Consider the following 16435-nt stretch of genomic DNA (forward strand, 5'->3'; position numbering starts at 1 on the left):
TTCTTGACTAGTCCCTCAGTTCCTAGCAAGAACAAAGGGAAATGAAGCCTTCTACCAGTCATCCCTTTGGAGACCCATGGAAACCTATCAGCAAAGCACCCAGTTGTCTTGCCTACTGAATTATCCAGAAGAAACTGGGAGAGGAAAATAGAAATGTGTATTCAAACCAGCTGTCTGGTACCTCCTATTAATCTTGTTATCAGTGATTTCCAACCAATACATGAAACCATTCTGAGCTTATAACCTTGCTCCTAATTTTTTAAAGTTCAACTTTCTTCTAAGCTGCATAGAATTTAAGAAGAATGAACTTATCTAAAACAGCTTCAGTTTAGGGAAAATTGTTTCCTTTTAGGTAAAATTAAAAGAAATTTACAACAAAAAAACAAACAACCTCAATCAACTGCCACAATTTTTAGCATTGTATATTTTCTGGACATTCTGTTACTATACCTGATCATGTATGTCAACCATTACTGCATTTTGCTGGGGTGGATGAGCAGCAGGGTGTAACAGACGGGGAGATACATTCGGAGGGTGGAAGGCTCGAGGTTCCTCTATTGCTTGCTGCTGTGCGTAAGGGAGATGGTGATAGTTTTCATCTTGACTAATGGAATTATGTCGAGACAGACGATCCCTTCTTCCTCTCTGGCGCCTGACAGGAGGACTGTAATAGAGCAAATGTCAGAAAAGACATTATAATATTTACTGTTGTGATCCATAAGGATTCTGTATTGTCTCTCTTTGTAATACATCAGTTTATGCTAAGGCAAAACCTTGAGTATTAAATAACTGCTGTGGTTCCCATCAGCTCTAAAAACATAATTTTAAACATGTTTTAAAAAAAAATGGTATTCAGCTCTGCCAATATTAGAAATCAATAGCCCACTACTGGTCTTTTTGTTTAATTGTATGAAACCGCCTGTTGGAAAGGCAAAAGTAGTCAAATACCAGCAACTTCACATGGCTTAACCCATTATTTTGCTCCTTTTATCTTATAAACATATAAATTTTAATCTGCATATATCTTGCCAATATTCCACATACGCCTAATGGGCACTTCATGTTTTGTCTATCTAGCTAAGATACACAGAAAGACATAGTTCTTCACACTGATAGTTGCCAGAGGGGAGTTGGGGTAGGGGGAGCAAAATGAGTGAAGGGGGAGAGGTACAGGCTTCCAGTTACGGAATGAATAAGTCACGGGGATGAAAGGCACAGCATAAGGAATACAGTAAATGGCACTGTAATAGCACTGTATGGTGACAGATGGTAGCTACACTTGTGATGAGCATAGCAGAACATACAGACCTGTCAAATCCTTACGTTGTTACACCTAAAACAGTGTCAACTATACTTCAATTAAAAAAAAAAAAAAAAATCGAGAAGGTGAAAAAAAGAGTTCCTCCATAATTAAAATGAGAATTTTTCAAAAAGCAAGTAGAAAATACATAAAATAACTAAGAACATTTGTTGACAACTGCAAATATAATAGTAACTCAGTAAATGCTGGAAATGGAAATGACTGAGATAGTGTCAGCATAAATATTCCTGTAACAAGAATTTTTAAAGACTGGTTATGAAGGAAACCACTTTTACTCCCCCCTACACCAGTCATAGTCATCTACATAGTTTAACACAAATTTTGTCAAGCTGTTATTGTGAGATTTCCATTTTTCTACTTCTCTACAATTCCACAATTCATCTCCAATGCTTTTTACAATGGCTCAGCATCAATGCAATTCAAAAAAGCAGCCTCATTAAAATGTACTCTACAGGGGCGCCTGGGTGGCTCAGTTGGTTAAGCGACTGCCTTCGGCTCAGGTCATGATCCCAGAGTCCTGGGATCGAGTCCCACATCAGGCTCCCTGCTTGACAGGAAGCCTGCTTCTCCCTCTCCCACTCCCCCTGCTTGTGTTCCTGCTCTCGCTATCTCTCTCTGTCAAATAAATAAATAATATCTTTAAAAAAAAATGTACTCTACAGGGGCACCTGGGTGGCTCAGTCGGTTAAGTGGCTGCCTTTGGCTCAGGTCATGATCCCAGAGTCCTGGGATTGAGCCTGGCATCAGGTCCCTGCTCGATGGGCAGGCTGCTTCTCCCTCTCCACTGCTTGTGCCCGCTCACGCTAATAAATGAAATCTTTAAAATAAACAAACAAAATGTACTCTACATTGGCCAAAAGAGGCCAAACAGCCCCCTTCCAGACAAAGCTATACATACAGCCCCTTCAGCAATCTTTAATGAGATCAGGTCACCTCTCTACCCCTAAATCTGCTGCTTCTCACTCCCAATTGCCCAATCTTAAAGAGAACAAGGACATTCCTTGTTGACATTAACTCTTAGATAGTGCTCTTGATACCACTCCCCAGGTTCTTGTTCCATTAATTGCCTCCACTAACTTTATTTTAATATGTCTCCTTTTGCAAAGTTTACATATCTTTGCTTCAAAATCTACATACTGTATTTCATTGAATATAAGATGCCATCCACCCTAGAACTCACTTTTTAAATGTTTTGAGGTAATTTTGGTATAGTTTTTTGTATACCCTTTGCCCAGCTTTCCTTCATGCTATCTTCCGTAAGCATAAAAAAATTACTAAAATTAATAAACCCTGGTATTGTACTACTAATTAAACAACAGGGCATATTTCAGATTTCACTAGTTTTTCCACCTTTGTCCCCTCACTGTTGAGAATCCAATACAGGATCCCATTATTGCATATAGTTGTCATATCTCCCTTTTATTTATTTTTTTGGGGGGTGGGGAGAGGGAGAGGGAGAGAGAGAATCTTAAGCAGGCTCCATGCCTGGCACAGAGCCCAACATGGGGCTCCATCTCACGACGCTGAGGTTCATGACTTGAGCCCGAAACCAAGAGTCAGACGCTTAACCGACTGAGCCACCCAGGCGCCGCTGTTATCTATACAAATATTTTAAAGGACTGTTTTATGGGGCGCCTAGCTAGTTTAGCCAGTGGAGCGTGTGACTCTGGATCTCAGGTTTGTGTGTTGGAGTTGGCTGTAGAGGTTACTTAAAATTAAATCTTAAAATAAATATGTAAGATAAAGGACTGTTTTATATAAAAAATTAAAAAAGATGCCAATTAAACTATGATATACCATCAATTCTAAGTCCTTAATAGATGTTAAGATGTGGGAAAATATGTACCTTAAAATCAAAATAGAGTACATGTGCTCAGATCATTCATCTCCTGAAAATCTACTCAACCTATACATAAACTTTAAGGGCCCCTTTATTATTGTTTTATTCTGTTGTTGCCACTTGTTCTTATTTTCCTACTCAAAAATTTCAGCAGCACTCCCAACGAAACACAAATTACAATCCAAGTCCTCATGCTGACATTCAAGTCTCTCTATTATTTGGTCCCTTTATCTTTACTATATGGCCTCTCATTAAATGTTATTTGTGACCTTTAGAAAGCAGAATAATTGAAAAATCTAGAAATAAGAAATAATGATAATAATAAAATATGGACAAATAGTTCTTTCAGTTGACTCTATCATATTTTGTCATTTTATTTTTGGTGTATCATTTGCCATATAGCTGTTCTGTCCTCTTACCTGCCTAATGTTGGATTGAGTTTTCTATACGTGTTACCTATTTTTGTGTAGAAGCTATACATTCCTTATTTCTATTCTCCTAGTGATTACCCTTAATTTTTAAATATATACCTACACTTTCCTAAAAACACCCAGATTTACTCAGCTTCCTGGCAGGTAGAAATTAAGCTATTATACTCTTCTCGCCACTCTGTCCCCATCTCATGTGCAGATTGTTTCCGTATTTCTTTCTCTTTTTTTTTTTAGATTTATTTATTTATTTATTTGAGAGAGAGAGAATGACAGAGCACATGAGAGGGGGGAGGGTCAGAGGGAGAAGCAGGCTCCCCGCTGAGCAGGGAGCCTGATGCGGGACTCGATCCCGGGACTCCAGGATCATGACCTGAGCCGAAGGCAGTCGCTTAACCAACTGAGCCACCCAGGCACCCTTCTTTCTCTTTTTTAAACAACAGACCTTTACTCAGACTTAATAGTATGTCTTTTTCATTTCCTTTGCTAACCAATGGTCTTGAATCCTAGTTCTTGCATTCATTTTTCTGCTTCCTGGAGAGAGTACAATTCCTAACAATTCTTTCAGTGAGGATTTCTTGCTGGTCAATTCTGTCTCTTAATATTTGAAATGTATTTATATTTTGGCTTTACACTTAAGTGATCAATCAGCTGGCAGAACTCAAAGTTTGTCTTGGAACATTTGTGAATTTTTATTATCCTTGGTGTATGTTCTGTAAGTCCACCAAAGTCTTGTTCAACACTCAGTCTTGCTTAAATTCTGAGAAATGGTTTTGCATTATTTCTTTTAAAAGGTCCGTTCGGGGTGCCTGCGTGGCTCAGTTGATTAAGCGACTGCCTTCAGCTCGGGTCACGATTCCAGTGTCCTGGGATCAAGTCCCACATGGGGCCTCCCCTGCTCTGCGGGGAGCCTGCCTCTCCCTCTCCCTCTGCCTGCCACTCCCCCTGCTGTGCTGTCAAATAAACAGAATCTTTTTTTTTTGTTTTTTAAAGGTCCCCTCCATTGTCTCCATCTGAAAATATTATTAGACATACTTAGAACTGATGGCTCTGTCTCTATATTTAAACTTTTTTATCCATACTTTTCATTTTGCCTTTTACACTACATCTGGGAAAATTTCTCCACTTGATCTTCCAGAAACTAGGACACCTTTTCTGCACATTTCCTGAGTTCTAAATTTTTCCTTAGTAAGGTTTCTAGGTGACTTTTATGAATATCCTCTTGCATGTCTCTCATGTTACACTTACTCAAAAATTCTGTCTGTTCTATTAACTGTTTCTTTAAGTTCTTTGTTTTATTGAGTTTAGTGTCCTTCTTTCACTTTGTGTGCTCATCTTTGTATCTTAAATTATGGTAGACTGCTGCTGAATATTGTATCTGCTTGCACAGCCTGCTTCTGGGAGGCAATCTGGCAGCTAAGCTTAAAGCTAGCCTACAATAAAGTACTAAATGGAGAATGGGGTAAGGAGTAACACACACTGCTGGGCAGAATAAGCCTTTAAGTTTTCTAGGTAAGTGCTTCCTCCTATCCTCCCGCCTCTGTGTTTCCATGAGCTTAGAGCATGATGCTTCTCTTCAATTTAACAACCCACAGCTAGTTACTACTACTATCTGGAAATGGACACTTCTGACATTCCCTTTCTGATCCAGAGCCTTTCCTATGATCCAGCAATTGTACTCCTAGGCCTATACACTAGTGAAATGTTTCCACATGTACACCAGAAATGTGTACATAAAAGGTTCCTAATAACACTCTTTGTAATAGTAAGAAACTGAGCATAACCATTACTCAATAGATGGATAAATAATGGTATATCACCATAATGTAAGATTATACCAAGTAAAAATAAATGAACTACTGCTATCCACGTTAAAAATACAATGTTTGATAAACAAAATCAAAGGAGAATATATTTAAATGAAAGTAAAACTGGCAAAACCTAAAATTACATTGTTTTAGAATACATTCCTAGGTATTAAAAAGTATTAACAAGGGACTGATGTCAAATCACAGAACAGGGTTTATCCTCTAGGAAGAATGAACAGGGGCTTTTGAAGTATTGACAATGTTCTATTTTAACCTGGGTGTTGATACACTTTTGTGTTATCCTTTTAAGTGAATGCTTGTTTTACATGTTCTTCTGAATGTATGACACATTTCACCATAATACAATAGAAAAGATTACAGCAGGTGCTTAGACTGTAACCTTGAAACAAACAACCATATTGTCTCATGCTATTATATTTAACAGCTATAAAATATTTTACCTGGGTTGACATACATTATTTTAACTTAAACATTCCCATAAAATTGGGGGAAAATGCACCAAGTAATGTAAAAGTCTTAGTGTCTCAACAGAATATAACTCAGAAACAGGTTTATTTTGTCTCATTTGGAACAAAGAATGGTGGTTTCTTAAATTTTTTTAAGATTTTATTTGTCAGAGAGAGAGAGAGAGAGAGAGCGCAGCAAGCAGAGGGAGAAGCAGGCTCCCCGCTGAGCAGGGAGCCCAATGCAGGACTTGATCCCAGGGCGCTGGGATCATGACCTGAGCCAAAGGCAGACACTTAACCAAGGTGTCCCAAGAATGGTGGTTTTAAGATCCTTCAGTATTAGGGCGCCTGGGTGGCTCAGTTGTTAAGCGTCTGCCTTTGGCTCGGGTCATGGTCCCGGGGTCCTGGGATCGAGCCCCGCATCGGGCTCCCTGCTCTGCGGGGAGCCTGCTTCTCCCTCTCCCACTCCCGCTGCTTGTGTTCCCTCATTCGCTGTGTCTCTCTCTGTCAAATAAATAAATAAAATCTTTAAAAAAAAAAAAAAGATCCTTCAGTATTAGTTTCCCAGGGCTGCCATAACAAAATACCACACAGTAGGTGGCTTAAACAACAAAAATTAATTTTCTCACAGCTCTGGATACTAAAAGTCCAAGATCAAGGTGTCAGCATGATGGGTTTCTGGTGAGAGCTCTCTTCCTGGTTTGCAGGTGACCACCTTTTCACTGTGTCCTCACATGCTAGAGAGAGTGAGCTCTCTGGTGTCTCTTCTTATAAGGACACCAATCCTATTGGATTGAGGGCCCCACCCTTATGATTTCATTCAACCTTAATTACTTCCTTAGAGACCCCATCTCCAAATATAACCACACTGGGAATTAGGGCTTCAACATATGAATTTTGAAGAGACACAAACATTCAGTCCCTAACAACTTCCTAACTCAAAAGTTTCAATGTTTCTTAGATTACCAACATCCTGGACATGCAAACACTTCTCTTACTCCAAGGATACACAATTTCCCTGAAGAAGAAATGTATGACCTCAGGCCACAACTGAAGAGGAAGAAGCTCAGAAGAAATATATTCCTCTGGAAAGGAAAGCCAGGGGCCAAATCCCATGACAGAGAGGACTGAGCACTGAAGGAAACCTCACTGAGTCTTTCACACCACAGGCTCCACAGTTTTATAAGAAACCTGATTAAGCTCCCAACTGCCTTAAGGATACAGAAGAAATAGGAATGGAGTGAAAAAAAAAAAAGGTAGCTCATTTCTAGGGTCTCCGTACTTCCTTACACTTCTGAACTATAAAATGCATTTTTCTGTAATCAGAATTGCAGGCTAGCCCACACAAAGCCTTAAACCATAAAGTAGCTGAATTCATATATAATGACATGGGTTGATTTTAGGTTAAGTCACTGTAGCCTCTTTCAATTTCTTCACCTGTCAACACAAGCTAAATGAACTCTCATGCTCTAGTGTGGGAGTCTAAACAATGTGTCATGCTGTTTTTCATGTGTGGGTGTATGAGTACATATGTGCTGATGTGTTCATAAAATACCCACAGGGGAAAAAAATGCTTTCTGACATTAAAAAAAAATCTCATAAATCTACCAATGGAAGAAAACTTAAGACATACACTGTAATCAACTAACCTTCTTCTGTTGCGTGCAGGTGTGTTGCATCGTTCCCCTGAGAAGTGATGTTGGCTTGATCGAACTGAAGGGGGCTGCCTATTTGATGTCATCTCCCATGGTCGCATTGGTGGTGAGGGAGCTGGTGATGCTGATGTATAATCAAAGACTGAATGAGAGAGGCGCTGTCTCTTGGGACTCGGACTATCTTCACTCTGCCAATGCAAAAAAATCAATCAACTTAGTAAGACTTTTTAATAAGAATTCTGCATTACTATATATGCATAGGTGTTTAAATATATTTACCTTAAAGAGTAAAGGAGGGGAAAAATATGCTGTCAACCCAAATTAAATATCTTTAAAGAACCAAAGATGCTGGGTAAGGGAAGGGAGATGCAAAGTAACTATCAAATGAAAAGTAAAATCTGTTTCTTAAAAATTATCATAAAACTCATTGACATATAAGGTACACAGTAAGGCGATAAGCAGTTGTATGGAACTTGACCATTTTTTATTTTTTTTATTAAAGATTTTATTTATTTATTTGAGAGCGAGAGCGAGAGAATGAGAGAGAGAACACGAGAGGGGGTAAGGTCAGAGGGAGAAGCAGACTCCCTGCTGAGCAGGGAGCCCAATGTGGGACTCAATCCCAGGACTCCAGGATCATGACCTGAGCCGAGGGCAGTCGCTTAACCAACTTAGCCACCCAGGCGCCCTTGACCATTTATTTTTTTAAACACTTATTTATTCATTCTAGAGAGAGAGCACTCATGCTGGGTGGAGGGGAGGAAGAGAGAGAGAACCTCAAGCAGATTCCCCACGTCAGGCTCTCTGCTCCAAGGGAGACCTGCTTCTCCCTCTCCCACTCCCCCTGCTTGTGATCCCTCTCTCGCTGTGTCTCTCTGTCAAATAAAATCGAAAGAAAGAAAGAAAGACAGACAGACTAGAAAAAGTTCACTGGCATGGAGAATCATAAGTAAACGTATCTACTTTGTCTGGACTGGGAACTGGAGAAGAGATTTCTCTCCTAAGAATTCAAACCACAGGTTAGCTCCTCACACCAAATTTAGGATTCAATTCTTTCATTACCCATAGAGGTTGCCTATGAACCTCTAAGCTTAGAAATATAGAAACTGGTTCAGAATTATGCTACCACAAGGACTCTTGACAGAGGTAAATGCAAAGCAAAATCTGGAGGGATACTCCCATTAAGTTGGCCAGTGGTTCTTACACTTCTGCATGTGTCAGAACCACCAGGTTGTTGGGCCCATGAATCTTCATTTCTAAATTGTTTGTGGGTGATGCTTGCTACTGCTGGTCTGGAAGTACACTTTGAGAACCACCAAACCAAGTTAAGGAACTCTCTTAGGAAGAGTCCCTAAGGATAAACCCGCCATAAAAGAGAAATTTACTTTCTTGGGACCCCCTGGGTGCCTCAGTCAGTTAAGCACCAAACTTTTTTTTTTTTTTTGTAAGAGAGGGAGAGAAGGAGGCGGGCAGAGGAAGAGAGAGAATCTTAAGCAAGCTGGATGCTTTGATCAATTGAGCCACCCAGGCACCCCCAATGTCTGACTCTTGATTTTGGCTCAGGTCATGATCTCAGAGTCGTGAGATGAGGCCCCACATCGGGCTCTGTGCTGGGCGTGGAGCCTGCTTAAGATTCTCTCCTTCTCCCTTTGTCTGCCACCCCCCAACGCCCACCTGCCCCGACTCACTCTTCCTCTCAAAAAATTAAAAAAAAATAAACACCCAGACCTTCTCCACTTGCCTTAACTATCTTCGACAGAAGATAAAATTTCTCATTTCACAATTAAGGAACAAATGTTAAATTGTTTTCATTCATTTTAAACAATAGATGTCAAAATACTTAGAAAACTAAGACACTTCATATAAAGCAAACTGGTAATAAGGAATAACCATCAAGATGGACCATTTTTTTTGGTTTGTTTTGCAAAGGAAGGATATAAGCACAGGAAAAGAAATTAACAATTTCATATTTGAATCATACAATATGGTTTATAAAATGATCTCTCTACATTCTCTCATTTAATTCTCCACAACCTGAAGTCTTTGTTTATACTATATCCAGATTGATGTGCTGCTATTAGTCAAGACGAACCAACTGAATGACTGCTGCCTTTGAACGACACAATGCATAGTCCTGTTTCACATAATTCACACTGGACTTCAATTTTCTAATGCACAGCTCTGATTTTCCTCAGCTCAAAAGATTTCAGAGTAAAATCTAAACTCATAACAAGACGAACAGTACATTTTCCTGGGATGTTATCTTGCACATATAGAGGGGAAGGAGGCTTTGAATACTGTATTTTCAAAAGTATGCATTAAAAAAGAAAAATCAGAAATTTGCTTTTTGACACGATCCAAGTTTGTGTTTTTTCATGAAAGGCCAAAGAAGATTTTTTATGTGCAGTGAGTGCTTGGAAAGGGACTCTAGTGGTATAGCACTGCAATCCCATCATAATGAACAGAATCCAATATTGTGTGAAAATATGATGATACTATCATTGGCCATAACTCATAGTCCAACTTCTAGGGCTCCCTGACTTTAGAACAACATATTAATGTCCTATTTTTTCTTAAAAAAAAAAAAAAAATTAAGTAGACTCCACGCCCAGCGTGGAGCCCAATGTGGGGCCTGAACTCACAACCCTGAGATCAAGAGTCAGACGCTTAACTGACTGAACCACCCACGTGTCTCTTTCTTAATTTTTAATTACACAAAACATCACTGGTTCACAAAAACTGATTTACCTTGATGTTGTAATTTGTTTCCAAATGGTATGTTAGTTCCACAAAAACACTAGATTTTATGCATCATGAATCTGCAACTATAATAACTTTAAGCTGTAAACACAAATCAATGGCTAAAATAAAAAAAACTGAGGCATAAACACGAAACCAATGAAAACAGAGAAGATATTAAGAACAACCTGAAATCAAGAAATCCCTCTGAGCTACCCATTTGGAGTTTTCTGCAGATAGCTGGAGCTCAGACACTAGAAGTTTTACTTTTTGGTACACAGATAGATGGACAGGTTAATGAAGCTACAGGCATGAACAAAATTTCCCCCAAATAATTTATACAGAGAAAAGGAAGCCCAATATTGAACTCTTAAGAAATATTTTATGCCGAGTAGCTGATGAGAGGAAAGTGGAGTGTGGTGAGAGAAGCCAGTAGAATGGAGTTTCAAGGATTCAACTGAGAGGTCACATTAAGATGGGGACTGAAAAACATCCACTGTGTTTAACAACAAACAGCTCACTGACATGGAGCTATTTCTTTGTAATATGATTTAGTATCTATTATGCATATTGCCTCTTACAACAATTTTCAAAATAGTTTTTCCCCCCGTCTTTTCTTTGAAAATCTTTCTTATGAATTTAGGATGACTCTGTAAGGTTTCTAAAATCATAAAATTCTTTTTTTTTTTTTAAAAGATTTTATCTATTTATTTGACAGAGAGAGACACAGCGAGAGAGGGAACACAAGCAGGGGGAGTGGGAGAGGGAGAAGCAGGCCTCCCGCAGAGCAGGGAGCCCGACGTGGGGCTCGATCCCAGGACTCTGGGATCATGACCCGAGCTGAAGGCAGACGCTCAACGACTGAGCCACCCAGGCGCCCCATAAAATCATAAAATTCTGATATTTTGGCTGAAATTTTTATTCAGTCTATAACTTTGCTGGAGAAGAGAAATTTTTTTACAATAGTTTTCTCTTTCAGAAATGTCTATCTCTGTGTATAAATCATGAAAATTTCAATCACCTAATTAACTTTCATAAACTTACAAAATAAAGTATCACACAGCTATCATTAAGACACACACACACACACCTGAAATCAAGGGTTCTAGACACGAAATCTAAGTTCCCCACAATGTACCTGTTTTATGAAAGCACCCTATCTTCAATCATGAATGATTGAATCAATGAATTGGTTGATAGTACAGAAACTGCTAATTTTAAAACTATAAGGGGTAGATAGCAGAGACAAGAGGGAATTTTTTTGGGAGATGGAATTGTTATAATATCTTGATTGTGGCAGTGGTTCCACATCTGTATACATTTGTCAAAAGTCACAAACCTGCACTCTACAAGGGTGAATTTTACTGTATGTTAATTATACTTTAAACTGGGGCACCTGGGTGGCTCAGTCGGTTAAGCGTCTGTCTTCAGCTCAGGTCATGATCCCAGAGTCCTGGGATCGATCCCCGCATCGGGCTCCCTGCTCGGCGGAGAGCCTGCTTCTCCCTCTCCCTGCCACTCTGCCTATCTGTACTCTATCTCTCTGTCAAATAAATAAATAAAATCTTAAAAAAAAAAAAAAATTAGGGCACCTGGGTGGCTCAGTTGGTTAAGCGACTGCCTTCGGCTCAGGTCATGATCCTGGAGTCCCAGGATCGAGTCCCGCATCGGGCTCCCTGCTCGGCAGGGAGTCTGCTTCTCCCTCTGACCCTCTCCCCTCTCATGCTCTCTCTCTCTCAAATAAATAAAATCTTTAAAAAAAAAAAAATTATACTTTAAATTTCTAAAACAATTATAGGGGGTACTTTGATTCTAATGTTGAATACAGACTTATTTTTATAGAGATGCAAATGTGCCTACACCTATACCTCTTCTGTGAGAAAATCCAGGGTAACAAATACACAAAGCCATCACTTTTATAGAAATTAAAATATCAACTAAGGGGCACCTGGGTGGCTCAGTTGGTTAAGCATCTGACTTTGGCTCAGGTCATGATCCCAGAGTCCTGGGATCAAGCCCCGCACTGGGCCCCTTGCTCAGCAGGGAATCTGTTTCTCCCTCTCCCTCTGTCCCCCACTGGTGCTCGCTCGCTCTCTCAAATGAATAAAATCTTGAAACACATACAAGAATATTCATGGCAACATTGCTTGCAATAATAGTAAAAAACTGGAAACTACTGGAAATGTCCATCAAAAAGAAAACACAAATTTTGAATAACATATTAATGTTAGCATATTCATATAAAATGGAATACAAAAAGGAAATGAATCAACTCTCCGGCCACATGCATCAACATGGATGAATCTCAAAATGAGAAAAATACAAAGTATGATACTGTTTATATTAAGTTCAGAAACTAAACAGTATAGTATTGAGAGATACTGCATGTGGTGAAACCACTTAGAGAAGCAAAGGGGTATTAAACACAAAATTCAGAGTTTTACCCAAGGCACAGGTATGCAACAGCAGGTAGATATAATATGGAAGGTCATTTGAATACTTCTAAAGTATTGGTAATGGTTGACTTCTTAAGATGGATGGTATTTTTAAAATTATATGTCTGATTTATACTTTGTAACTTTCACATACGAAATATTTTTGTAATTTTAAAAATTAAAAGAGCCTGTAAATTTTGAAAGATTTTGACAAAGAGTAATATAAAACAAGCAAAGTATAAAGGTCTTTAATAAGAACAGTGACAAAATTGATAAAGTGGAGATGAATAACAAATATAGCTCAAAAACAGATGAGATTTTTGTTCAAAGATGACTGGTGGTTGGAAACAAGGATCCGGGAGAATATCAAACACTTTCCTTCTCCTCTACGACCGTCCCACTTACTAGAGACATACTCAATTCCCATGCTTGAAGGCGGGGGGGGGGCAAAAATTTTTTTTTTAACTCATATACAAGATCGCAGGGAAAATGATATCCTCTGAAAAGAGACTGGTTTCAGCTAAGATAAGGGAACAAAGAGGATGCTTTAAGAAAAAAAAAAAAATGGAAGAGGTAAGTGAGTCTGTTTAAAATGGAGTATTCCAAAGGGAAGGAGAAGCAGAAAAAGCTGGGAGGGAAGGAACTTGGGGGAGAGCCAAGAAATGAAAACATAACATTAAAAGAATAACTCCAAGGATAAGAAATGGGTAGATTTCTCCCTTTCACGTGGCAACTAGGTTTTCTAAGGATGAGAGAAGCATAACTGGAACAAGAAATCATACCCAATTGTATTATCAGAATTAGATGAAGGTATGTGACAGCATCTCAAAGGGGATGTGAGAAGGATTTACTTTGCTTTATGCACAACAGTGGTAGGTGAGGAAGTGGGCAGAGAATAATCTCCAGTCTTCCCTGGGAGCCAAGTACACTGAGGCCCTTGTTTTAAAGTTAGAAAAAAGGAAGTCTTCAGTTTAACTAGGGCTATAAATAAAAATTTAACAATAATACCTTTCACCTTTCTGCAACACTCAAGTGGAATTGGCTCTTTTTGTTTTCAAAACATGTTTAAATCTATTGCATTTGCCAGAAACTCCTTGAGTTTAAAGTTAATATTGAGTTAATGCCTGAAGACTCAAAGAAGTATGGAAAACAAAGAAAACATCAAATAACTGTTTACTGGTGGCAGTAGTGAAAGTAGTAAGTCAATTTCTTCCTTAGCTACACTGGTTTACTACTAAATATCAAGCTATTACAGACCAATGCTGTATCAAAAATGGTAGTCAATACTCCACTTATTTCAATACAGATAACTATGTCTCTTAACATACAACTGTACTATTTACAGAAATGCCTGTTATCTAAAGGTGGTATGTTATAGTAGACAAGAAATAGCAAAAGGTGAATTTGACTCTCTGCTCTGCCAATAACTAGCTATGTAACTGGGCATCTCAGAGAGCTTTTCTGAGCCTATTTCTTCATCTAGAAAACCATCCATGACTGGTTTATTATTAGGAGGGTTAAAAACAAAGGAGACAATACATGCAAAGAGGAGAACCTGGCACAAATTGCAACAAGGAATATCATATTGAAGAGCCATGGATCACCTACAAAGCTATTCTCAGAAATTTCACAACTCCAATTTAATGTATCACAAGCATTTCTCTTTCAGAACTAGTCCCAAGCCCCAACCTACCACTCTCACACAAACAGAAAATGAGCCAGTTCTATCCAAAAGTCCAAGCTTTGATGAGCGACTCTCACTACCTCAGATTTATATACACATATACAAATATATGCCTTGGCCCACAACCCTAATATCCAGAAGCAATTTTATAACTAGTTTCCTTTTGGTAATACTAATACTGACTTCCATTACTAAAACATGCTTCTCCAGGAGTAATGGATTGGAAATTGAGTTGCCAGTAATTTATGTGAACACATGCTAGCAATCTTGTCAATAAACTAATGACAGCCCCCCCCGCCTTAATTTATTTTCATTTTATATATAACAAAAATTTTAATCACATTTTACCTACAGGTACCAAAAGTGATAGAAGGCACGTTACCATGTTTTCTTTTTGAAATATACATCACTATCAAACTCTGGGCACTAAGCAAGTAAGTAGTGACGGCTTTAAAAACTATCTTGCATGCTTCCATTTTTCCATTCCTACACAACTTCATATATCTACTTTCCTTTAGAACTTAGCCTATTAGGACAAGTGATTAAGACCAAAAGATAAAAAACAAGAATATTAAGTGGTCAAATAATAAACAGCAGCTCAAGAGAAGACAAACATTCTTCAGAAAAGCTGGCTAAAAAGTTATGTTGAAGAAGTCCTCTAAGAAGAATACTTATTCCCACATACAACAGAAAATAAGAAGAAGATATTGAGAATTCTGTTTTAAGCCTTCCTAGAAACAACCTAAAATGAATCTGTGACTTTCAGCCCTACGTAGGAAGGGTAAATATATAAGAACCTGGAAGAAAGCTTTGAAGTGAGCATCCTCTTGAACGGTAGTATTCTGATCACTTGGGAGGAGAGGGAACAGGCTCTGAAGTCTCACCCTTTCACAAATCACCTTGTTAGGATGGCCAGGTAGAGGTGCTGAATTGGACCCGGGAGATATCTGGGAAAAAGAGGGAGAAGAAAAGGATAGTTCATGGCTAGCCGCACCAATGTGGAGAATCAGGTCTATGAAGGACAGTCTGGATTTTCTACGTATTTGTGTTAGCAGAGACTGGAAAGAAATTAAAAATTAATCTTAAACATCAAAACAAATATAAGGATGGCAAAGGTTGCCTCTGGCAACAGATCTCTTACAAAAACTTTTTTAAAAGACAAAACAGCACTGCTCAAAAATGCAAGGTCCTTCCTTTGTTTCTGATAAAATATCAGTATCTTTTCTGTTGGTATTAATTCTAAAATCAAGGATAGATAAGACTTCATGTTAAGAAAACCTGAGGTAAAATCATGTTTCAAGTACAGAAAGATTACTGTCCATCGTGACTAAGAGTAATATTTTTTCATTGTTTTTTAATTAACCTTCTGTATGATCATGCAAAGACGACAAGAGATTTGTAGCAAACATTTGTAGCAAACCTTCTATAATTACCACAGGTATAAAAAAGAAGAGTTTGTGGACAGCTCAGCTCTATTCAACACAAACTAGTGACCTTAAGAATAAAGGGTAAGATCATAAGCCCCAAAGCAAATGACTGCACGTTTTAAACGCTTGACTTGATCATAGGTTAATCCCCTTAAACTCATATGTAATATAAACTTAAATCTGCAGCACTTTTAATCATGGACATCATGATCATCACTTGTATCACTGTGCTGTGGAATGAACTACTACCCTTGGGAGTTAAGGTGTGTGAACTTGCTTACTCCTACACTGAAGACCATGTGCTTTAAACCACTGTCTGGCTTTCAGTTTCACCGTCTCATTCATTCCCTTACATATAAATATCTATTCTGTGACAGGCACTAAACCGAGAAGATAGGCATGGTTTCCTACTTTCAAGAAGTGTATGCTATAGGGCGCCTGGGTGGCTCAGTTGGTTAAGCGACTGCCTTCGGCTCAGGTCATGATCTTGGAGTCCCGGGATCGAGTCCCGCATCGGGCTCCCTGCTCAGCAGGGAGTCTGCTTCTCCCTCTGACCCTCCCCTCTCTCATGCTCTCTCTATCTCATTCTCTCTCTCAAATAAATAAATAAAATCTTTAAAAAAAAAAAAAA

At 38.7% G+C, this 16435-nt stretch overlaps 2 protein-coding genes across 8 annotated transcripts in view; both read right to left on the bottom strand.

Moving 5' to 3' along the window:
• The window catches only part of GNE (glucosamine (UDP-N-acetyl)-2-epimerase/N-acetylmannosamine kinase), a 326114-nt gene that overhangs the window by 96310 nt on the left and 213369 nt on the right, over nt 1–16435 (bottom strand). The gene's annotated exons all lie outside the window — the stretch shown is intronic.
• The window catches only part of RNF38 (ring finger protein 38), a 68178-nt gene that overhangs the window by 25996 nt on the left and 25747 nt on the right, over nt 1–16435 (bottom strand). For 3 of the 7 annotated variants that reach the window (XM_081803182.1, XM_081803180.1, XM_081803179.1), the window contains exons 2-3: nt 7514–7707; nt 451–664 (exon numbers count right to left, since the gene is read on the bottom strand). In XM_081803182.1, the coding sequence (XP_081659308.1) occupies nt 451–664; nt 7514–7620 (321 nt within the window). In that variant the 5' untranslated portion in view covers nt 7621–7707. Of the gene's footprint in view, nt 1–450; nt 665–7513; nt 7708–15174; nt 15325–16435 lie in introns of those variants that run through there. The other 4 variants (XR_014140051.1, XM_081803181.1, XM_081803184.1 and 1 more) reach the window with 3 other exon arrangements.

This window comes from Leptonychotes weddellii, chromosome 14 (assembly GCF_054177405.1).
Source record: "Leptonychotes weddellii isolate Sample4059 chromosome 14, ASM5417740v2, whole genome shotgun sequence".
NCBI lineage: Eukaryota > Metazoa > Chordata > Mammalia > Carnivora > Phocidae > Leptonychotes > Leptonychotes weddellii.